Raw genomic sequence first — 25,883 nt, forward strand, 5'->3', positions numbered from 1 at the left:
ATATATATGTATATATATATATATATATATATATGCATTTTCCCTTCTTTCATCATGAAGACTAAGGCTAGCAGGAGTTTCCAGTGATTGGAAGAATGGGGTAGGAACTCAGATTGTTCCTAGACTAAGGCTAGCAGCAGTTTCCAGTGATTGGAAGAATGGGGTAGGAACTCAGATTGTTCCTTGATAAATCTTCCAGTTGCCAAGAGTTAAATGGGTTAAAAGCCATAAAACTTCAGTGAAGAGGCTAGGCTAGTTCAAAAAAGACAAGTGAAGTAAAATAATGAACAGGAATTAGACAGGAAAAAAGACCTTGAGACATTTCTTCTTACAAGAGATTCAGTACTGAGGTGCCTGGGGGCTCAGTCAGTTAAGTCTTTTGACTTGATTTTGGCTCAGGTCATGATCTCACAGTTCATGGGATCAAGCCCCGTGTGAGGCTCTGCAGAGACAGCTTGAAGCCTGCTTGGGATTCTCTCTTCCTCTCTCTGCTCCTCCCCTGAGCGCACACAGGCGCACACACTCTCTCTCAAAACAAACACACATTAAAAAAAGAGAGATTCAGTATTTAAAAAGGGGTGGGGGGAGAGGATTCAGTATGGGTTATGGAAGTGGGTTAAGTGCCAAGAGCCAAAGTTCTTATTTTATCCAACTGCTGGGAGGCGGGGCGGGGCGGGGTGGGGTGGACAGTCTCCCTCCATTCCTCAAACTTCTCAGATCCACATATATGAAAGGAACCATCACTGAGACATAAACAAAAAACAAAACAAAAAAAAAAAAAACCCTCTTCTTCCAGGCTTCTGACAACCACATAACAAAATCCAAGGGTCATCCAAAAACAATAAAAATAACCAGAACAGATAGAGCATATATGATATGATGTTCAAATCACATAGAAATTGTTGATTCAATTATTTTTAAGTCAGTAAACATTTTAAGACCTTACAAGAGTGGGCTCTAAAGACAACAAAATGAATGAGTCACAAGTCCTCATGTGCATGAAGGCTTGGCCTGGTAGAAGAGACAAAATAATCCTAATTAAGAAGGAAAGATTCTAAGGGAGCCCAGGTGGCTCAGTTGGTTGAGTGTCCAACTTCAGCTCAGGTTATGGACTCATGGTTCATGGGTTCAAACCCCAAGTCAGGCTCTGTGCTGACAGCTCAGAGCCTGGGGCCTGCTTCAGATTCTGTGTCTCCCTCTCTCTCTCTGCCCCTCTCCTGCTTGCACTCTTTCTCTCTCTCAAAAATAAATGAAGATTAAAAAAAAAAAAAAAAAAAAGGAAAGATTCTTAAACTCTGCCATAGAGGACAGCCCAACTTCTATCTGATTGGTTCCTAAACAACAGCTAAAAGCTAAGCCAAAATAAAAGGTGCAGTGATGGTACCCCTGGTTTCTATGGGTGTAATATAAAAATTAGGACTCTATTCCTGAATATGAAAATCAGGAGAAAAAAGAATACACATAAATGTTGTTATAAACTTAAGTATCTCCACCATAAAAGTTCTTTTAGACTGTTTCCTTCACAAGCTATAGTGGCTAAGCCTTCTTAAAATATTTAAATCTAATGAAGTATAGGGAGATGACATCATCTTTTCCTGGAAAACTCCTCTGGAGCAAGTGTGAATACCCTTTGTGGCTCCAAGACCCTTATTATCTCCTTCAAATTTACATGCCTGGATGAGTCCATTGCCAATTCATTATACACGAATGCATCAATCACATCAAGGAAGGAGTCAGGCATTTTTCCAAAGATATATAGTGATCTCTTACTCCCAAATTCAGCTAACTTTTCTGGAAAACTCTGTGGTGTTTCCATTCCAGTATTTGTAGCTTTCCCCTGAATGCTGGTTTCCTAAAAATCCACCTAATCATTTTTTTTTTTTTTCCTGGAGCAATCAAACCATCCTTTCCTTGGGCTAAAAACTTCCTTCCTTTGAGGCAAACCACAAGAGACTCTTAAATACTGAGAATAAATTGAGGGTTGATGGGGGGTGGGGGGGGAGGGGAAAGTGGGTGATGGGCATTGAGGAGGGTATTTGTTGGGATGAGCACTGGGTGTTGTATGGAAACCAATATGACAATAAATTTCATATTAAAAAAAAAAAAAGAAAAACCTCCTTCCTTTGAAGATTTACAGACAATGCTCAGACCAAGTTGAATCACTTACTCTTGATAATCACATGGCATTTTTAAAGCACTTTTTTTTAAATGTTTATTTATTTTTGAGGAGAAAGAGAGACAACACACACGAGCAGGGGAGGGGCAGAGAGAGGAGACAGAGGATCTGAATCAGGTTCTGCACTATCAACAGAGAGCCTGATATGGGGCTCAGACTCACAAACCTCGAGATCATGACCTGAGCCAGAAGTCGGATGCTTAACTAAGACACACAGGTGCCCCCCTATTTTAATTTGAATTCAAACACGTCATAAAAGCAAATCAGTAAAAGGCAGCCGACAGCCTGGCAACCATCAGCAAATTCCAAACTACTGTATTTTGGATGAAAAACTGACAACCACCTTGCTGACCTGATGTTATATATTCCTAAATTGTTAAAAAGTCCCAGACAGTTAAACGCCTTTATTCTTTAATATATCACTACAACCCACAACCATACATGTATGCATGTTTTACATACACACACACATATATATGTATGTAGACACAAATTCAACTCTTAAAAATTCACTCCATGAAAACTGAGTATGGTTTGAGAGCACCAACAATCACACCAGTTTATGAAACAGTAACTCTACTACAAACAGTGTTTATATGTCCTTAGTAGTAGTTAGTTACATTAGCTTCTAAATGATGTCAACCCAAACACTGCAAGAAATTATTTCTGCCTACACAGTATCCTTCCTGCCCCTGCCCCAAAAAAAGGCTCCTCAGCATTTAGGCATAGAGGTCATCTTCAGCACATATGAGAACTTGTGTAGCAAACATGCTTTTCTATAGAAATCTCTTGTTTTTCTTCTAAATATCTTACAAAGTCATCAGAGCTAGTTCACCTTAAATCCTTTAAAGACTGGGAGGTCAAATAGCTACTTAGGCATAGTACTTACTATCTGGTAACTTAGTACCTCAGCCAAATTTGAGCGATCCAGGTTGGCCTGTATTAGAATGACTCTCCTTCACCCTCCACATCTCTTGGGAACAACTAGTAAGTAGCTCAACGGAAAAATTTTTGCAACTCATTTCTAATACTTAATGCTGGCCTGTACATGAGTGTCCATATTATGTTAAAGTGGCTTCTTCAGCCTTATGAAAAAACTGGTTTCAAACACCTCCAGAAGTATGTAAGACTAATAGTTGTCTACAGAACATCACAGAAGCCCTATGTTAATCTCAGTAATACTTAACATAGTATTTTATTTGGCCAACAATGAATTCTACCTGTGGTCGTATGAAATAATGTAACCTTACCTGTATTTACATAGGACACTCTTGACCTGATCACTTGTCTCTTTGCTTTCCTCTAAACCACTGGCCCCATAAAACCCCAAATGTCCCAAATACCAATATGGCACTGACGGGATATCCAAAAGAAATGTATCTTCACAAATTATGAAGTAAAAAGAGTGTTAAAAATAGACTTATAACACTTTCTTCTTTTTTTTTTTTTTTTTAATTTTTTTTCAACGTTTTTTATTTATTTTTGGGACAGAGAGAGACAGAGCATGAACGGGGGAGGGGCAGAGAGAGAGGGAGACACAGAATCTGAAACAGGCTCCAGGCTCCAAGCCATCAGCCCAGAGCCTGACGCGGGGCTCGAACTCACAGACCGTGAGATCGTGACCTGGCTGAAGTCGGATGCTTAACCGACTGCGCCACCCAGGCGCCCCTAACACTTTCTTCTTAATGTGTACTCAAGCTACTATCATTACCTCCAACCCGACTTGAAGTTTATGTTCTCTTCTATTTCCTATAGCTTCTTGAAGACAGATATAATATCATAATATCAGATCACCATAGGGATAGTTTAATGAAGATTTATTCATCCACTGGAAACTAGCACCAGATCTACAATATGCCTTCACTTCCATTATTCTGTGACAAGTTCAACTTCTTCACTCACTCTACATACACACATAAAACCACACGTAATGGCTCAGCTTGGCTGGGAGCTTATCAGGTTTTGCATTTAATCTTTTAAAATCAATACTTAAAACATTTTAATCTGATTTTAATCTCCCCTGATTACTATTTCCATTGTTTAAAAAACAACATTAACCAATCTTCAGTCTCAATGACTTGTATCAGTTCGCAAGATTAATCTTTCATAATACAGCCCAGCAGGATATTTTATTAATGTAGATTCTGAGGAATCTAATCAAGCCTCATTTTTTTTTAAGAGCTGCTACAAGGAGGGGTGCCTAGCTGGCTCCATTAGTAGAGTGACTCTTGATTTCAGGGTTGTGACTTTGACCCCCAGGTTGTGTGCAGAGATTACTTAAAAAAAAAAAAAAAGTTGGGGCACCTGGGTGGCTCAGTCCCTTAAGTGTCTGACTTTGGCTCATGTCATGATCTTGTGGGGTTCAGGTTATAATCTGGCAGTTTGTGACTTCAAGTCCCACATCGGGCCCTGTGCTGACAGCTCAGAGCCTGGAGTTTGCTTCACATTCTGTGTCTCCCTCTCCTTCTGCCCCTCTCCTGCTCACACTCTGTCTCTCTCATTCAAAAATAAATAAACATTAAAAAAATTTTTTTTCAATTAATAAAAGGGGGGAGGGAGCAGGGCAGAAGCCAACCAAAGAAGACTCTGTTATGAAAGATGGTTTTTAGTTCCCTTGAAATATGCCATGAGTAATAAACATTTATTGCAAGAGATAACTCAATCCAACTTTCTCTCTTTTCAACAGGGTTGAAAACTTTCTGCCTGTGGATAACAGAGAGGTAACAGAAGCAGACAGGAGTATAAGACAAAAATGGCAACCCACATTCAACTCCCTCATGGTAATCAGAGTCCCCCTCTCATCTAAAGTGGGCCCAGTGCTACCTGAGCATTGCTGCCAGGACTTCCAGTTGTTTTTAAACTGGAAAGGAATTTTCACATAAAATATCCACATTATTTGGAAATGGCAATGCTTGTTTTTATTTTATTTTTTTGAGAGAGAGAGAAAGTGCAAGCGGGGGAGGGGGCAGGGGGGTGGGGGAGAAACTTAAGCAGGTTTCCATGCTCAGTGTACAGCTTGAGGCAGGGCTCAATCCCATGACGAGGGAATCATAACCTGAGCTGAAATCAAGAGTCGCATGCCCAATCGACTGAGCCAGCCAGGTGCCCCTTTATTTAAGATTTTATTTTTAAGCAATCTCTGCATCCAATACGGGGCTCAAACTCATAACCCTGAGATCAAGACCTGCACAATCTTCCATCTGAGCCTGCCCAACATTCTGGAAATGGTGATGTTTAATTTGAATTTAAAAATACAATGAAGCCTGGGGTGCCTGGGTGGCTCAGTTAAGCATCTGACTCTGGATTTTGGCTCAGGTAATGAAACACACAGTTCCTGGGTTTGAGCCTTTGCATCAGGCTCCATGCTCTCAGCTTGGGGTGCTCTCTCTCTCAAAATAAATAGATAAATTTAAAAGAAGAGAGAAAGAGAAATTGCAATGAAGCCCAACATGGTGAAGAGTCAAATAAAAGAGAAGAACAGGCCACATTCTGTGTGCAGGCGGCAGGCTTCCCATCTCTACTCTCAGGTAATGCACCAGGAATCAGTTAGTAGGGATGGCAGTTAATTTAAAAAGCATAAATTTCATCAACATCTAACACCCAGAAGTCATAGTATAAACTAAAATGAATCATATTATGTCAATTTAAAAAAATTTTATTACAAAAATTTATGTTGAAGACCTAAAGATTTAAGATTAACAATTAGTCTTTAAGATTTAAGATTAAGATTAAGATTTAAGATTAAGCAATCTACTAATTCAGTGCAATCCCCATCAAAATCCCAAGTGTTTTCTGCATAAATTTCTTTAGAAATCTTAAAAATTCATATGGAAATATGCTCTTGAAAAAGAACAAAGTTCAAAGACTTACACTTCCTGACTTCAAAACTTACCACAAAGCTACCTATGGTGATCAAAACAATGTGGTACTGGCATAAAGACAGATATATAGAATAGAGACCTCAAAAATAAACTCTCGCATATATAATCAAATGATTTTTGACAAGGGTGCCAAGACTATTCAATAGGGAAAGAACAGGTTTTTCAACAAATATTGCTGGGACAATTGGACAGTCACCTGCAAAAGAATGAAGTTGGCCACTTACCTTAAACCACAAACAAACATTAACTCAAAATGGATCAAAAACTTAAACACCAAGAGCTAAAAAGATAAAACTTTTAAAAGAAAACAGAAGGGCAAATCTTCACATTTTATTTGGCAATGATTCCTTAGATAATGATACCAGAAGTAAAGATACACACACAAAATAGCTAAATTGGACTTTATCAAAATTAAAAACTTCTGCACAAAGGGCACTCTCAAAACAATGAAGACAACCCAAAGAATGGGAGAAAATATCTGCAAGTCACGTATTTGGTAAGAGATGAATATTTAGAATATATAAAGATCTCCTACATCTCAACAACAAAAACCCAATTCAAAAATGGGCAAAAGACGTGAATAGACATTTCTCCAAAAAAAGGTATATACATGGCCAACATGAAAAGATGCTTTACATCACTAATCATTAGGGAAATCAAATGAAAACTACAATGAGATACCGTTTCACACCCATTAGGATGGCTCTTATCAAAAAATAATAGAAACAACTGTTGGGGAGGATGTGGAGAAATTCGAACCCTTGTGGGAATGGTGGGAATGTAAAATGGTACAGCCACTATGCAGAAGAGTTTGGCAGTTCCCAAAAAGTTACATGAAGAATTACCATATGGGGGCGCCTGGGTGGCTCAGTCAGGAAGTGTTGGAATCTTGATTTTGAGTCAGGATCTCATAGATGTAAGGTCAAAACCCGCATCCGGTTCTGTGCTGACGGGCAGAGCCTGCTTGGGATTCTCCCTCTCTGCCCCTCCCCTGCTCATGTGCTCTCTCTCAAAATAAACTTTAGATAAATAAATAAACAAATAAGAATGACATTCTGATACATTTACTTTGAAAACATTATGTTTTATTAGAACATTTACAATAACAGACAAATTCATAAGAGAGGTTTCCAGGAGCTTGGGGTGGGGCAGAGACAGGGAGTTTATGTGTAATGGGTACAGAGTCTCTGTTTGAATGATGAAAAGTTCTGGAAACAGTGCTGGTGGTTTCAGAATACTCTGAATGTACTTAATGCTGCTGAACTATAAACTTCAAATTGACCATTTTAACCATTTTTATGTTACACATATTTCACCAAAAAAAAATTTATCAGATTTCATTTGTACAATTTAGAGAAAATTTTATATCTTTAGGCTGACATATGTAAAATATCTGGAAGTAAACCCAAGAAATATGTTTTTTTTAAATATATATATATATATATACATATATACATATATGTGTATATATATATATATATATACTCTATTAAAATAATCTATTTTAAAATACTGGAAACATGTTGACTATCATTTCTCCAACAACATAAAGATTTCTTTCATCTGTCATCTTAGTAACTACATGCTGCCTTTAGCTGTGGTGTTCTCTGTACTGTCACAGTGCCCTGCACATAGCAATTTAATAAATATGGGCTAATAATGACAACTATGAAGGTCTTCAAATTAACCAATTACCATGAAAAGTCTTCAACTTAAGAACAAGTTATATCCAAAGCTTCTTTTAAATGTTAATTTGAGATACAGCTAAAGTGGTTTAAAAAAAAAAAAGAGCAATATCTATTGTATATTGTTTAGAGAAAAATTAGAAACATAAATATCCAATTATAAAGGAATGAATTAAATACAACACAGAATAGAGATATCCTTGCTTTGTATCTAATATATTCTCTTTTTTTTTAATGTTTATTTATTTATTTTTGAGAGATAGAGCGCAAGCAGGGGAGGGGGAGAGAGAGAGGAAACAGAGAATCCAAAGCAGGCTCCATCCGGGCTCTGAACTGTCAATGCAGAGCCCGACACTGGACTCAAACCCATGAACTGGGAGATCATGACCTGAGCCAAAGCCAGATGCTTAACCAACTGAGCCACCCAGGCACCCCAATGGGCAAGTTCAAAGACATGCATGTTATTTTGGGGTTCTGCTACGGGAAGTATTTATACAAATGTCAATTACTCCCAGTGTTTCAGGGAAAAAAATACCCTTGGAAACTTAACTCCAGCATCTAAAAAACATTCCCTCATAGGAAGGCCTCTCTGGCTCAGTCAGTAGAGCATGTGACTCCCAATCTCAGGGTCATGAGTTCAAGTGCCATGTTGGGCCTGGAGCCTACTTAAAATAAAAAAGGAGTAATAATAAACTAAATAAAAACATTCCTTCTCTTTTCCTACATAATTGTAGGAACACTGAGTATTCACCTAAGTTCACAGACTCTCCAGAAAGCACCAAGTACCAACACATCAATACAATAAACACTTTGTTTCCCATTTCCTCATTCTTATAAAATAAGGGCAAAATGCAACCAAATATTCAAATTACAATTCCAATACTGCTGCAAATACCCAACCTCTGGCTGGTAAACAGCCTTTTTCTGGGGTAACTGGAAACGTCTGTGCATCAACTTAAGTACTCCATATTCAGGGTTAGGATTATGGAAAGGCAACTGAGGGGGCAAATGTTACACATTTTAAAAAGCAGGGAGGGTGACTCCTGGATCGCTCCCCCCTAGGTTTCACCTGCCTGCAAGCACACGACAGCCAGGCCCCTGTCCACCACGCTGCTCCTGCCGGGCTCTCCGGCCCTGGCCCGGAGCCCCAGGACCAGCAGGAGACACACCAAGTCTCCAATAATGGGTGCCCGGTGGGACTCTGTCAACAGCGAGCTTCACCCTCAGGGAGGACGAGGCCAGCAACGACAGGTGCCACGGCTACACACTGCCCGTGCTGCTCACCCGCAAGCAGGTTGTGGCTGGGATGAGCTACTTCTTGGACAGGGAGACTGGGCCGAACCAGATTACCAAGTCCCCACCCAACCTGGACAGCTACACGTGATGAGGAGAACAGTCTGCTCTTGCAGGTATACACTGGCCCCTGGCTGGGCAAGACCTCCATGGTGAATTATCAGACACAAACAAATGATATTTACCACGTTCAGAGGCACAGACGACAAAAATTGAGAATTTCAACGTGATCGAGAAACAATTTCTAAAAAATTTTAACTACAAAACTGAAACTGCAATAACTGAAATTAAGAACTCAATGGATGAACTTCACAGATCAGATATAGCTGAAAAAACTGTTAGTAGACAGAAACATGGGCCAGAAGAAAATTTATCAAATGAGGCACAGCGAGAGACACAGGATACAGTGACAACATCTAGGATGTTTGTTTGTGGAGTCCCACAGGAGAGGAGAGAATTACGCAGAAGCAACATTTAAATATTTAGAAAGAAAATGGCTGGGAATTTTCTAAAACTGATGAAAGGCATCAAATCACGGATTCAAGAAGCTCTGCAAGGAGAATACATTTAAAAAAAAAATGAAAACAAAACAAAACAAAAAAAGAAACCTATACCTAAGTATGTAATAGCAAAATTGCTGAAAACCAGATTCAAAGGGAAAAGCTTAAAGGCAGACAGAGACTTAGGGACACATTACCTTCAAAGAAGGGTAATTATGCTGAGAGCAAATTCCAGTAAGTTGTTGATAACATTCAACATCAGGATACTGGTAACATAAAATATCAGGAATGGAGTAAGAGCTTTAAGATGATGAGAAAAATTCTATTCCCAATGAAACTATCTTTCAAGAAAGACAGTGAAAAAGATATTCAGTGAAAGAATATGTCACCAGCCAACCTATCCTTAAGAAAATTCTAAAATGTTTTGGAAGACAAAAAATTATCCCGGAAAAGTCAGAAACAAAAGAGGCATAATAAATATCAAAGAAAGGGGTGTCTGCGTGGCTCAGTTGGTTAAGCGTTTGTGGCTCAGGCCATGATCTCATGGTTTGTGAGTTCCAGCCCCGTATCGGGCTCTCCGCTGTCAGCGCAGAACCCACTTCGGATCCTTGGTCTCCCTCTCTTTCTGCCCCGAAAATATTAACGCATGACCCCCTCTGTCAAGAGATCCTGATGTAATTTGGCAGAATTGGAGCCAGGCACCACTGTGAGTCCAGAGTCAATAACTACTGACCTAAATTTATTTGGCTATATAGAACACGGTTTGTATAACTTCTTCTCAGGTTTAAAATCAAATTAACATAGGGGCTCCTGGGTAGCTCAGTCAGTTAAGTGTCCGACTTTAGCTCAGGGCACGATCTCAGTTTGTGAGTTCGAGCCCCGCATCGGGCTCTGTGCTGACAGCATGGAGCCTGAAGCCCACTTTGGATTCTGTGTCTCCCTCTCTCTCTGCCCTTACCCCACTCATGGTCTGTCTGTCTGTCTCTCTCTCTCTCAAATATAAATAAACATTAAAATAAAATTAAAAATAAAATAACATACATAACAACAATGGCAAAAAAGACAAGAAAGGGTTAAATGGAGTTGAAGTATTCTAAGGTCCTTCTATAGTCCAGGAAGAGGATAAAAGTACCAAATAATGTAAGGCACTAATATGTGAAAGATGAAATTTCTAAAGTAATCACTAAAGCAATAATAAACGACTGCATGTTCCAAAGTAATAAGAGGGAGAAGTAAAACAGTAACAAATTCCAAAGAAGGAAAAAAAAGAAACACCGAACCGGCAGAACAAACAAAAAGCACCAAATAAGAAGGTAGATGAGAACCCAAGCATTTCAGCAGCCCCATTAAATGTATATGTACTAAATATTCCAGTAAAAGGCAAGTACCAGGTTAACAGATAATAACAACAACAACCATAACACATCTAAAACACATAAAAATATTAGACAAAGTATTAGTACAGGTAAAAACATTACTGGAGATAAAAAGGCAAACCATAACTATGAGAGACTCTTTAGGAAGGGATAAGAATCCTAAACCTGTATGCATCTAAGAACAAAATAATAGAGAACAAAATAATCAGAGCAAAAATTGTCAAAACTATGAGGAGAAAAAAAAATTATTCAAAATCACAGTTGGAGATTTTTAACATACTTTTCTCACTAACGGGAAAAAAAAGATTACAAAATCATTATGGATAAAAATCTGGACAACATGAAAACAACATGATCAGCACGTACGATAAAACACCAGAAGTAACAAATGAAGAATACATAGTCTCTTCACGCACACAATGAAAATTTTACCATTAACCAATCACAAAACAAATCTCAACAAATTTCAAAGGACTGAAATCATACAGACTGGTTCTCTGACCACAGTGCAGTTAAGCTAGAAATAAATAACAAAAGACAACCAGAAAAATCCCCATATATTTAGAAATTAACAAATGTACTTCTAAATAGAAAAAAATTGAATTACAAAGGAAAACAAATTTTTTTACTGAATGATAATGAAAATATTATTATCAAAACTTATATGCTGTTTAAGGGTACAAACTTACATCTAAAACTTATTTATCTACTAGTTGCAACACACAACATAGTGATTATCATCAATAATACTGTATTATAGGGGTGCCTGGGTGGCTCAAGTCAGTTAAGTATGTGACTCTTGGCTTAGGTCATGATCTCACAGTTCATGAGATTGAGCCCCACATTGGATTCTCTCTCTCTGCTCTCTTCCCCTCCCCCACTCTCTCTCTCTCAAAATAAGTAAACTTAAAAAAAAAATACCGTATTATAAACTTCAATGTTGCTAACAGACTAGATCTTAATTGTTCTCACTACAAAAAAGACATTACGTGAATTATATATAATATGGTGGTATTAGCTAACATGACAGTGGTAATCATACTGCAATACATAAACCAACACACTGCATACCTCAAACTTATACATTATAGGTCAATTACACCTCAACTTTTAAAAATATATTAAATAGGGACACCTCACAGTTCATAAGATCAAGCTCTGGGTTGACAGCATGGAGCTTGATTGGGATTCTCTCTCTCCCTTTCTCTCTGCCCCTCCCCTGCTCACTCGTGCTCTCTCCCTCTCTCTCTCAAATTAAATAAACTTAAACATACACACACACACACACACACACACACACACACGTGTGTGTGTGTGTGTGTGTGTGTGTGTATAATAGAAAACTAAAACTAAAACAAACCCTTGTGAGGTGCAGCTAAAGCCCTTTCCAGAGGAAAATTTATAGCTTTAAATTAATAGAAAAGCAGAAAGCCTGGAAAAAAATTTTAAGTAGTCACATCAAATTGTTAGAAAAAGAATAAATTAAATCCCTGGAAGTAAAAAGAAGAAAATAATAATGAGCAGAAATAAATCAAATGGAGGCTGGCCAGTCAATACAGCATGCAACTCTTGATCTCAGGGTTGTGTGTTCAAGCCCCGCATTGGGTATAGCGATTAAAAGTAAAATCTTAGGAAGGAGGGAAGGGAAGGGAAGGGAAGGGAAGGGAAGGGAAGGGAAGGGAGAAAGAAAAGCAAAATAAACATACAACAGAGAGGATCAACAAAAATCTACCAAAGTAGATTATTTAAAAAGACTTATTAACACCAGGCAAGACGGACTTAAAAAAAAAAAAAAAAAAAAAAAGACAAAAATAACCAAAGTCAGGAATGAAAAAAGGGGACATCACTGCAGATTCTATTTATATTACAAAGACCATTAAGAATATATTATAAACAACTTCAATCAAATAATATCAATTTAAAGGTCCAATGTTAATAGATTACTAGAGAAGCATAACCAAACTCACACAAGGTATGACTAACCCTACAATTAGTAAATAAATTGGACCCATAATTGGAAATGTTACCACAAAGAAAAGTCCAGATGGCTTCACTGGTAAATTTTTTCCAAATGCTTAAAGAAAAAATAATGTCAATCTTAAGTAAAATACTCCAGAGAATAGAAAAAGAGGAAATAGCCTCTCTAAGTCATTTTGAAGCCATAAAACTTTGACATTGAAATCTGATAAATACATTATAAAAGAGAAAAATTACAGGTTCAACACACTTTTGAGCACAAAGGCAAAAATCCTGAACAAAACTTTACCAACCAAATCCAGAAAATACGTTTGGCTCATTTCAGGAATGCAAAAGTTGCTTACATATTTTAAAAAGTCAATTAATATACTTCATACTATCAAAACTAAAGAGAAAAATCATATGGCCATCTTACTAACTGAAAAAAAAAAAAAGTGAAAAACATTCAATGTTCATTCATGACAGCAATCTTTAGCAAATGTAGAATGAAAGAGCTCTTCCTTAATCTAATAATGGGCATGGTATCTACAAAGAAACCTACAAATATTATATAAATGTTGAAATAGTTTCCCTCTTGAGTTGGGACAGAGATATCAGTTATCACCACTTCTCTTAAGCATTTTACTAGAGTCTTAGCCAGTGCAATAAAGAAAAAGAAAGAAAAGCTATGGGGCACCTGGGTGGCTCAGTCAGTTAAGCGTCCGACTTCAGCTCAGGTCATGATCTCACAGCTTGTGAGTTCAAGCTCCTCGACGGGCTCTGTGATGACAGCTCAGAGCCTGGAGTCTGCTTCAGATTCTGTGTGTGTGTGTGTGTGTGTGTGTGTGTGTGTGTGTGTGTCTCTGCCCCTCCCCCACTCATGCTCTGTCTCTCAAAAATAAACAAACATTAAAAAAAATTTTTTTAAAGAAAAGCTGTACGAATAGGAAGGAAAGAAATAAAACTGTCATAATTCACAGAATATATTCAGAAATTTTCAAAATCACAAATTATTAGAATTAGTACACTAGTTTAGCAAGTCTCCTGGATACATGGTCAATTTGGAAGTATCAACTGCATTTCCACGATGCAGGACAACAAAAAGGACAAAAAAAATTACAACAGCATTAAAAATAATCAAATACCTATGAATAAATCCAACACAAGATGGTACAACATTTCTATGCAGAAACCTATACAAAAGACTGAGAGTAATGAGAAGACCTAAATAAAGGTATATGCCATGTTTCTAGATTGTAAGATTATTTATAAAAGTCAATTTTCCCCAATTAACCACAGACTCCATGCAATCCCAATCAAAATTCTACCCAGTGTTTGTTTTTGATGAAATGTATATGGAAAGAAAAGAATTGTGAAATAGTCAAAACACTAGTAAAGACAACCAAGGTAAAAGGGCATGCTCTGGTAGATATAAGTATAGGTATTGAGAGACACAGGCTTGGTGCAAGGATACACATGGACATCAGTGATTAAGGGAGTCGAGAAACAGACTCGCCCATACAGAGATATTAATTAGCAATGAAAGCACCATGGGAGAACAGAAGGGAAAGGATGACCTTGACAATAAATGGTGCAAGCTGGATAGCCATATGGTATGGGCCACATACCCATATGGAAAAGATAAAAATAAAAAGACCCATACTTCTTATTACACAAAAAAATCAGTTCCAGGTAAATTGTAGCTCTAACTGTGCCAGGCAAAATAAAAAGCTCCTAATCTAGGAGAATAACTTTGCCCTCACAGTACAAAAAGACCTCTCAAATAGTACACAAAAAGCACCTATAATAATAATAATAAACAGATAAAGTATACATCAAAATTAAGAACTTCTCCCAAAGACATCATTAAGACAAATAAAAATATAAGCCACAGAGAACAGCAGTATCCCAACAACCTCAAACTGGAAACATCCCAAACATCCATCAGCAGAACTATACAGCTACACTCAACAATACAAATGACAAAAACATGGTTGGTAAGGGGCACCCTGATGGCTCAGTCGGTTGAGTGTCTGAATCCTGACCTCAGGGTTGTGAGTTCAAGCCCTGTGTTGGGCTCTGCACTAGGCGTGAAGCAAAAACAAAAACAAAATAAAACACCACATGGTTAGTGAAAGAAGGGTGCCTGGCTGGCTCAGTCAGAAGAGCACGTGGCTCTTGATCTCGGGGTTGTCAATCTGAGCCCTTGTATTGGGTGCAGAGATTACTCAAAACAAAACAAAACAAAACAAAACAAAACAAAACAAAACATGGCTTCTGAAAGAGCCCAGGTACTTAAGAATACATACAGAAGGAAGGGTTCCATTTATATAAATCTAGAAAACAGGATAAACTACAGTGCTTTAGGATAAAGCTTGGATGGTAAAACTATAAAGAGTAAGTAATGACCCTAAAGGTCAGGATAATAATACCTGGGGAGGTAAAGGGGGTTGGGGTGGGAATGTTCTATTTTTTGACCTTGGCAGTGGTTACACAAGTACGTGTTTTATGAAAACACACACTGAGCTATAAATTTTTAAAAGCTCAAAAATACTCAGGGGCTTTTGACGGAGGGAGGGCTGCAATGGTGCCACGCATGCTTGGCACCTTTGAGTACGGGGTTAGCTTTACTTTCCAAGTATCTCAGCTTTTAAATCATAGTATGTTCAAACAATGAATACTTCCACACTGATAACAAACATTTATTACAACTCTAAGAGGCTGAGCAAACTTCTGTGGAATCCAGAAAGAAAGGGGTGTCTGTCAACATGAAAACATGAAGGGGAATGCTAAATTCCCAACTCAAGATAAAAGTTACTTCTGGAAAGGTAGGTTAATGGGATTAGAAAACGTTCAAAGGAGGCCTTTCTATTGTAATGTTTTCTTTCTGTATCGATAATGTTTTAGTACTGGGGGGAAAAAGGCTAAAGCAAATATGGGAAGTGTTAACATTTGACAAAACTGGGTGGTGTATCTAGGAGTATCTTGTATTTTTGCTGTACTATGTTGGAAATAGTCCTAATTAAAGGGAGTAAAACAAAAGAATATCCTACACTCTTCTCAGCCCGTTTCTCCACATAAAAACTCTGCTTCAGTATTTGCAACTCATCTGTTTAGCCTTCCAGAGACAAACTACAAAATATTCTAAAATACTTAACATTCTTCACCACCACCACTAACCCACATTTTCTTCTTCTCCAGGCTCAATAGCTCCCTTACAGTTCATCCCCGTTCCAGGTCTTCACCACTCCAGCCGTTCCGTCCTAGATGGCAACATCCCTCAAAATGAAGTGCCAAGATCCTAATCAACGCACTGTGTGAGGTTCCTCCAATTTCTCCCTTTTGCCAGCAAATGTTTAATTCACAGATCATTTAGATAAGAATAAATTCGTTCTTTTTCCCTCCAGCCAGCCCAGCTATTATATAAGCTCCCAAATGGAGCATGCCCTTGTAGCAGACATCAGGTTATCTACCCAACATCCACAGCCCTCTTTTCCAACAGAACCCAACTGGCAGCACCATTCCTGCCAGTTTGGGAACTGGTTTGGCCAGAAGCATCTGATGTAATTCTGTCTGGTAAGACTTGCGGATACTGTGCTGGTGGGCTTTGAGAAAGACTTCTTCACCCTAAGGGGAGATACACAAGAAGAGACAGCCCCTTCCTCCCCTAGACCTTATACCAGAGCACATCCTCTGGAACTACAACACCCAATCTGCAACCACAAGAGGCATTCGGCTGAGAAAGGGCCAGTGGACAGGTTGGGCTGAGCTGCTCAAGTAACCAATCTCACAGGTGCCCCACTTCAAATGCTGATTAACTTTTCTCTGGACCGGTCTTATTCCAGTCATTGTGGTTATAGTGTCACCCTCTTCTTATGGTTTGTCTATCCAGTAGGCTAGTGACGGTAAATCTGGTGGGGATAGTCTTTTCTCTTCCAAATAATCCCATACCCTGATTTTGAGAAGATTCCCCCCGCTCCACAGGCGGTCTTTTAAATTTCCTTTCCTTAAATTTTGCAGAACACAAAGATGAAACATGCTTACTATTTAAAGAGAGAGGGAGGGAACTGGCACATTATGTTAAAAGGCATTAGAAGTGTTTAAAAATCCATGGAAAATGTGAAAAGGCAAAGTCCCCTGTAATTACATCCTTCAAAGATAACCACTATTATACTTCAGTATATATTGATTCATGATATATTGGAACTTCTGGGAAATCAGGGTTTTCTTTAATGTTTATTTTTGAGACAGACAGAAAGCGAGTGGGGGAGGGGCAGAGAGTGCCGGAGACAGAATCTGAAGCAGGCTCTAGGCTCTGAGCTGTCAGCCAGAGCCCAATGAGGGGCTCAAACTCACAAGCAGTGAGATCATGACCTGAGCCGAAGTAGGAACGCTTACCTGACTGAGCCACCCAGGCCATGGATAGATTGATACCATGGCCCTGCTGCATGGCCTTAAACCTTCGGCCTCTACCGACTCCCTTTTTAGGTGCGGATAACAATACCTACACTTCAGCAGACTGTTTGGAGACAGCAGATAAGGTACCCAAATGAGTTCTGTTAGGGTTTTTTTGTTTCCTGGAGTTTTGTTTTTCTCGGCTTGCACTCAAGAATCACCTGGGGAGCATTTAAAACTGAGAATCCCAGATGCACTCAATGAGAACCTCTGAGGATGGGGCCTACAAATCACATGCATGTGCACTTTGTAGAGTAAAAAAGCGCTATGTGTATTTGTTTTTACTATGTAGCATTTAGCATCTAACACAGAACCTCACAACAGTGATTCAATAAACACTAGCAGGATACATAATAAACGAAAAGTCTTATTTTAAAAGCATATTTTAGTTATGTTTCAAGAAATTTCATTTAAAAAAACCTTCAAGATGATTATGTAAGAAAAATTCTCTTAGCAAAAGTAATGAATTGTAGTTGATACAAAGGATGGGAATCCATTTCTATTTGAATGGGCCTACATGGTTCACTTTCCATCTTAGGCTATAGATCAAGGTACACGACACTAAATTTAATTAAGCATCAAGGTAATCTATTTTATCTCACTAAAACACAACTCATGAAAACTGAATTATAGACAATTTCAAATTCTCTCCCTAATGGCCCCCTCCATAGAAGCTATGATTACTGGACAAAGGTTTATCCCTACCTTTTGTCACACAGAAAACTTGATTTTCTTTCAGTAGTTTGTTTTAGGACAATTCAAAATAGTAAGTGTTAGGTACCAGCTCCAATATGCACTATACCAGTTTTATGAGATATATGTACTTGATATATCTGCAAAAATATATATCCCCAAAATGTTTACAGTGACGTTTTCCTGGAAAATATGAGATTATTTTTTCAGCTTTTTATTTATCTGTAGTTTTTTAGTTTTTACAATGAATGTGCACAACCTATATAACCTTTCTTCTGTTATTTTATTTAATTTTTTTTTTTAACATTTATTTATTTTTGAGACAGAGAGAGACAGAGCATGAACAGGGGAGGGGCAGAGAGAGAGGGAGACACAGAATCTGAAACAGGATTCAGGCTCTGAGCTGTCAGCACAGAGCCTGGCGTGGGGCTCGAACTCACGGACCGCGAGATCATGACCTGAGCGGAAGTCGGAGGCTTAACTGACCAAGCTACCCAGGCGCCCCTCTTCTGTTATTTTAAAAAGAAAATGCAGAATAGGGTGCCTGGCTGGCTCAGTCAGTAGAGCATGCTACTCTTGATCTCAGGGTTATACATATGAGCCCCACACGTTCGGTGTACAGATTACTTAAAAATAAAATCTCTAAAAAAAAAAAAAAAAAGTGCATAAGCCCAAGATTTCATTAAGGGTGAACGACATAATTCAAGAATCTTGAACAGTGTTTAAGTTTTGGTCTTCCAAAGTCAAAGCAACATCAGAGAAGTTAAAAATCTGCTTTTTATATTTGGAAAACATTAATAGCCCTTCACATGTTTCTGCCAAGACTTTTAAAGCTCTTTAGCTTTAAAAATAACTATGCTTTCGAATGCTATAAAAAACATTATTGGATCAACTGACAAACTGGAAAACAGGAGACTTGATCAAAGTATTTTATCAATGTTAAATTTCCTTAAACTGATAACTGTACTAAGGTATGTTTTAAGAGTTACATGTTACAACAATGTCCTTGGTTCTTAGGAAATACACAATGAAGGGGTTAAGGGGCACGACTATGCAACTCACAAACTATTCAGCAAAAAATGCATAATAATAGAATGAAAGATAAAGCAAATGCTGAATAGGGAAAGCATTAACAACTGGTGAATCTGGATATGAGAGCCATTTGTACAATTTTCGCTATTTTTGTAAGCTTAAATTATCTCTAAATAACATTTTTAATTGAAAAAAAGTAACCAAAAGGTAACATTTAAAATTGCCATAAAAAAACAAGATCATGCCGGACCGACTGCAAGCAAGACATTAAATTAGCACCCTCCAGAAGAAATATAAGCTCTATGGGTTGTATTTTCAGGTGGTCACATTAAAATTAAAAGAAACAGGTGAAACTAATTTTAACATATTTTACTTAGCCAATGATTAAAGTATCATTTCAATGTAATCAATATAAAAATTATTAGTGAGATATTTTACAATTTTTTTCACATTAAGTCTTCAAAATCTGGTGTGCATTTTAGAGTACATCTCAATTCAGATGCTAAATTTTCATAGGAAATTCCTGATGCGTTCAGATTTCATTAAGTATACAGGTGAAAAAGTAGACCCACATAACCAAGTTGTTTAAAATACAGTTAAAAGTTTTCCAGTCACTGAACTTTCAGCTTTAAATGCCCACTTAAGTTAATTAAAATTAAATAAAGTGGAAAACTCATTTCTTAATCATACTAGCCACACTGCATGCTCAGGAGCCACATGTGGCTACACTGTAAAAGAGCCCAGATTTAGATGATGAAACCAATACCCTCTATGAAAGAAGGACCTGATTGCTAAGCCTTAGTTTATCATATTCACCAAAAGATTTTTAGCAGTTATCATAAAATGACTGATAATCCTGCCAGAAGCCTTAACATCTCCCCAAGTCACAATCAGACATTCCCTAAACCACCACTCAGAAATACCAACACAAAGCCTTCTTTATCTTCTAAATCAATTGTCATACCTTGTATTTGAGCTTCCTGAAAACTGCCTATCAAATAAATGCCCCTCTTTTAAATGTTAGCAGAATGAACCAGAGTTCTGGCTCTCAGAAGCGTCCATGTCCATTGTTAAAGAGTGCAGAGTTTCAGCATAAATACGGTCTGAGAATCCCAAATGGGAGGGAGCATGCACACAACAGAACATATCCTGGATTTAAAACCAATGACCTGAGTACCGAGGTGGGTTTTTCTTTTTAAACAGGTGTAAGAGATTAATTCCGTCAACAGCAAGCAACCCTAACGATTTGCCAATCAATAATTCTGCGCCAAGCAACTTGATCAGGGATTTGGCTAGAATCCCTTTGGCTAATCTCAATAAAGACCTTCCCAAAGACATCCTGATTTAGGCCATTCTCATCTAAATCAAGGTTTAGGCAGTCCTTTGCCTGAAAGCAAATAAATGAAATGCAATGAAATGAAATTATATATATATATATATATATATATATATATGAATAAAATTTTGCCTGCTTGACAAAAGGAAAAACGACCTGAAAGATAATTTAGTGTGGGCAAAAATATAGTTTCAAAGACGGAAATTAGCATAAAACAGCATTTAAAAACCATTTTAGGGAAATGTCTAATTAATACCTTGTGTCTAGCCAGACTTTTCAATTGAACAATGTTGTGGGTAACAACTGAATTTAATCCACGACAACTAATTCTGACACTGCTAGTTTTTCTTTCTCTGCAGGCATCCATACAGGTGTTAATATTCTGCTTAAACTTAAAAGAAGATGTTCTTTAAAACCAATGACTCCTTTATGATGAATCTACGAGTGCCTAAAATTACACATTCCCCTGGCAAGTGAGGTAAAAGAGGGTGCAAAACCGTTTTTGACACCCTGACCTAAAAGTTCTATGTTCCACGCAAAATTCTTTTTTTCCCCTTCCTCTGCCATCCACTGATCTACCTCTCCCAACATCGGGATCACAGATACAAATCTTACCACTGTGTGGAAACTAAAATAATCCTCATCTGAAAGCACGGATGTAGAAACATTAACTATTCCTACTTAAAACATAACTTCCTTCCCCCACCTTCCTCCAAAGAATCATAAAGCGTTAAGCAGGATGAACACAAATATTTTAAGCCGTTCCATGGGAGGGGTGTTCTTGATTAGATTTACTTGACCCTGGAAATGTTTAAACATTCTGTAGAAGACCACATTCTAACTTGAGGGTTTTGCTAGAAACTTCGCGGTCAATGCCTATGTAATCCAATCCAGTCTCACTTCTCTCTGAAATTAGCTAAATACGCAGAAATCTATTGTAATTTTAAAAACAGTGAAGAGGGAAAAGACATAAACTACACCCGAAGCACATTCCAATCCGACAGTTCAAACACTATATCCAGAAGGCAAGTAAAAATAAAGTCCCACGTCTCCCTCAGGAACAGAAAGGTTTTCACGAACGGCAAGGGCCAAACCACGCTGTTCGAACCCTCACCGACCCCAGCAACCCTGCCCATTCCCGCGGCCTGAACTCCAGCGAGTCACCCGAGAACCCAGGCTACTTAACCACCTCGCCGCACAAAGATGTTGATGGGGTCGTCAGATGCAGAACAGCTACTTAAATTCTGACGCCAAAAAAAAGTAGGATTAAACAAGTTTCTGCACCGTCTTCATCGGTACCTTTCCTCCTCGCTGGAACCCACTGAAAAGGGGAGCAGCGCAAACACCAAAGATGGGTTTCCCGTTGTTTACTAGACTTAGACAAACAGCTATATTTAACGATTCCTCCCAAAGGCCTGATGCCAGAGCAGTGGATCTTTTGAGAGGAAGGCACACAGGAAGCCGAAGGCACACCCGCTGCTTGGTGCAGGAGCATTCTCCCGGTGCAGCCAAAGCGGCGCTCGCCCCAGCACCTCGACACTTTCCAAGGGCCAGCCCAGGAAGCCTGCATCCCCACAGGCAAAGCCCACGCTGCCAACAAAGGCTGCATCTCCTGCTTCCAGGGGGGATGCCCCACCATCGGACGCGGGGAGCGCGCTGCCCGCCGCAGCCCGGGAGCTGGGGTCTGTGCGGAGCCGCCCCCGGAGGGAGCCGCGCCGCACCGAGGTCCGGAGCGGAGGACCGCCGGCCGCGGCCTCGGGGCGCAGAGGCTCGCGGAATCCCGGGGGAGAACGGGTTGAGCTTCTGAACCGCGCAGGGTCCCCAGAGGATGTGGCGGCGCCGCGGGCGGTATGGGGGCTGGGGCGGCCGAGGCGGCCCGCCGCCCCCCGCAGCCCCGATGCCTTTCATTTGGCCTCTGCGGCGGCGAAGGCAGCTCGACCTCCAGCGCTAAGCACTGCGCCAAGCAGGAGCGGGCGGGGGAGGCGCCGCCAGACCCGCCGCAGCGCCGGACCACCCCCACTCCCCGCTCTCCACGCCGCGCCCCCAGCCCGGCCCGGACCCCGCGGCCCGACGGTCCGCTGGCAGGCCGCGCTCCCACGGCGGCCGAAGGAGACTGCGCTCGGGCGCTCGCCCGGTCCCCACCTCGATGTAGCCAGCCAGTGCCGCGGCAGGCGCCGTGAGCCCGAGCAGCAGCAGGACCAGGAGCTTGCCGGTGGCCGTGGCGACCGCGGTCCCGGTGGCCGCCATCCCTCGCCGGGTCGCTCTAAGCGCTCGACTAATGCAGCTCACACACAAGAACTTGCGAGCTTTCCCCACCGCGACCCAGAAGCATCTGAAGCCCGTTCGCCGCCGCCCCGGGGGTTTTACACCAACCGGAACTGACTTCATAAAACCACGCCCTCCTTCTCCGACGCCCAATGCCGGCCCGTAGAGCCGCCCCAAGGCACCGCCCCCTGTTCGGCCCAGACCCAATCAGGGAACAAAAGATCCCGCACCTCCCTCCCGCCCCAGGCGCGAGCCCGGCAGGCCCCGCCTCCTGCCTGTGACGGCCCCGCCCCCGCTTGGGACCCTGCGGCCGCGTAGCTAGGGGGTGTGCGCGGGGTGCGTTGGAGGTCGCGGCTCCGCTGCGGGTGGGGGATTGCTCTGGCTTCCTGCACCGTGAAAGGTTATCTGGCAGCGCAGCGCTTGTGCGACCGCCTGCAACCTCCTGATTCGGGGCACGCCCCGCTCCCCTAGCCTTGCGGGGTATTTTTCAGATTCCTTTGGCTACCGCCCTCTTTGAGGTTCTGAAAAACGTTTTATTAAAAACAAAATTTTTAAAAATTTTTGTTAAACACCAGAATTGTTCCGCGCCCAGGCAGGTTTACTGAAGGCCCTCCCCCCGACGCTGGGGACGGCCTAAAACCAGGGATCTTCCCCCTTCTGCCTACCCCTGCGCTAGGCGTGCCGGTCTCCAGCGAGCTGCTTGCCCAGAGCAGGGTTTGCCCTTTCCCCGTGACTATGCTGGGCGGTGTTTCCACGCTTTTGACCTCCGTTCCTCAGGCCTCATCCTTAATCCTCCTTCCCAGAGGCCGCTCGAGCCAGGGATACCTGCCTCCCACTGGAAACCAGTGGTGCAAAGACTACGTTGACCTTAAAGCCCAGGTCCCCGTGTGTGTTTTAGGAAAATATCGTTTTTTTCTTCCTTCTTCAGTTTAAGATCACTGCCAAGAAACCAGCTTCTCTGCTTTCTTGCTCCACTGCATTTCCACTTCAACTGGGAAAACGTTCTCCTGCCCCATTTCACCACTGGCACGGTCGCGCCGCAGCGAGTGCTCTGCTGGCTTTTTTTCAATAGCCGTGTGATTTATACACCACCCTTTGTAGAGTCTTTGCTAGTCGCTGCAGAATCAACCTAATAAATAGAGAACAAGGTCTCTTCCCTAGGAAACAGACGGTAAAAAAAACAGTGTCCACAGAGTAAACAGTAGGGTCATGAGAAGAACTCTGGATTTTCCAGCCTTATTGCGTGATGTGCCTAGTTCTTGGTGGTTAAACAAGCTCTGCCCTATTTCCCAAACACAACTCACTCCTTTCCATAATAGAGCCCTTTCCATGCCTATAATGTCTTCTCTCCAATCCCTACCTTTTGAAAATATTTTCATTCTTCCTCTGTCCCCTGGATGTAATGTCATCCCCTTCGAATGCTGTTTCCCATTATGGCACTTTCTCCCTTGGTTATTTCTATACTTCTGTTATTGCCACTGATAAGACTTGGGGTATGGGCCTCTCACAGTGGAGACCTCAACACATTTTCATGCAGCCACACTGAAACCAATTATGCTGGGTTCTGGTCTTAGTTCTGGAACAGCTGCTATGACTGATTTGTGTCCTTCCCCACGTTCATGCATGTTGAAGCCCTAACCCCCAGTGTGATGCTATTAGCAGGTGGGGACTTTGGGAGTTATATAGGGTTAGATGTGGTCATGAAGGTGGGGACCTCATGATGGGATTAGTGCCCTTATAAGAAGAGATGGGAGAGCTACCCATGTGAGGACACAGTAGGAGGCCAGGAGAGAGCCCTTCTCAGGGAACCAAATCAGCAGGCACCATGATCTTGGACTTAACAGCCTCAAAAAAAAAAAAAAAAAAAAAAAAAAAAAAAAAAAATTCTGTTGTTTAAGCCACCCAGTGTCTCCCTTTTCTTCTCAGTCATGAGTGAATGTTATAAACCTGACTCACTCACCAATTTGTGTGATTCGGTGGAAAGAGAATGTACAGAAGTGAAAAGCAGGAAGAGACTTAACTCTACAGAGTAACAGGAGCTTGAACATGTTACCAAATGCAAGTGTCTGTGAAAGTATGTATGGAAACAGTATCAAGTGACTGTGTAAGTTCCAAAACTGTTGGGGAGACAAAGGTGAGCCGTTTAGTCCTTTTGGGGCCTGTTTCCTTGCCCACAAAATCAGGGACTTGAACTCAGGGATCTTTAAATTTCTGTGAATTTGAGTGTTGAGAGAAAAGCAAGTGAAATTACCTGAGTTCAGAGCAGTGGCTTGATATTCATGCACTTGGGAATGTATATTCAAGGCTGGGCTCTAATACCATGTGATGGGACAAGGAAATATAGAAAAATGATTTAGGGGGTTTTCAATCCAAAATTAGTCAGGTCCTGGAAGAAGTTTATTTGCCTTTTCAGGTCACTGAAATATCATTAATAAGAGTTTATTGCCCCATTCATCAATATTCTTGACTTTAAAATGTTACCCTCTTTTTATTAAATGACACTTGAAAGGAGAATAACTAATCTTGCAATTCCCAAACAATAATTTTTCATCCTACATCTGCCCATGTCAGTGACCAAGTCCTTTGAAGAGTTTTATATTTTCCTTTTATTACCCTTAGTGCACAAAAGTAAAAGGCCCTAAAATCACCTCCTATCTTGTCTCTCTTCCTAAGTGTCAGGCTTTCTCCTGAAAGAGGGATCTTCCATGTACACTTAAGATATGTGCATTTCATTTTTTGGGGGGAAAAGTAAAGTATACACACCCTAAGTGTATAGACCCACATTCATTTGACACTTATTCATCCAACTCCTGCTCAGGGGGAGGGAAGCCAGGCTAGAATACATGGTCTTAAGCAAGATGCTTTCAAAATCATCTAAGAAGATTTATAAAAAGGCAAACTCCTAAACTCCTTCTTCAGAAATTCTGAATTAGTAAGGCAAAGTGGCATAAGGGAATCAGTCCTTTTTCTTTTCTTTTTTTTCTTGAAGCTCTCCAGGAAATTCTAATCCACTAATACCTTTGAGAGCTCAACTCTTGAATGTGTTCGGGACTAGTAAAAAAGAAAACAAAAATTACAGCAGCTCATTTAAAATTACCAGTGTTGGGGCTTCTGCGGGGCTCAGATGGTTGATTTTCTGACTTTTGATTTCGGCTCAAGTCATGATCACAGGGTTGTGGGAGCGAGTTGGGTTCCACACTGAACATGGAGACTGGTTAAGATTCTCTCTCTCTTT

The 25,883-nt window shown here is 40.4% G+C and overlaps 1 protein-coding gene and 1 long non-coding RNA gene across 5 annotated transcripts in view; one reads left to right on the top strand and one right to left on the bottom strand.

Moving 5' to 3' along the window:
* The window catches only part of LOC125938909 (uncharacterized), a 17,946-nt gene extending 1,669 nt beyond the window's left edge, over nt 1-16,277 (top strand). Inside the window, exons 2-3 of the long non-coding RNA XR_007462858.1 lie at nt 4,863-4,956; nt 15,586-16,277. This is a non-coding gene — a long non-coding RNA (uncharacterized LOC125938909). The remainder of the gene's footprint in view (nt 1-4,862; nt 4,957-15,585) is intronic.
* The window catches only part of APLP2 (amyloid beta precursor like protein 2), an 86,723-nt gene extending 63,994 nt beyond the window's left edge, over nt 1-22,729 (bottom strand). For 2 of the 4 annotated variants that reach the window (XM_049654331.1, XM_049654322.1), the window contains exon 1: nt 22,526-22,729. In XM_049654331.1, coding sequence (XP_049510288.1) covers nt 22,526-22,630 — 105 coding nt within the window. In that variant the 5' untranslated portion in view covers nt 22,631-22,729. The remainder of the gene's footprint in view (nt 1-22,525) is intronic. The other 2 variants (XM_049654352.1, XM_049654341.1) reach the window with 1 other exon arrangement.
* Nucleotides 22,730-25,883: the final 3,154 nt, after the last annotated feature.

The sequence above is a fragment of the Panthera uncia genome, chromosome D1 (assembly GCF_023721935.1).
Source record: "Panthera uncia isolate 11264 chromosome D1, Puncia_PCG_1.0, whole genome shotgun sequence".
NCBI lineage: Eukaryota > Metazoa > Chordata > Mammalia > Carnivora > Felidae > Panthera > Panthera uncia.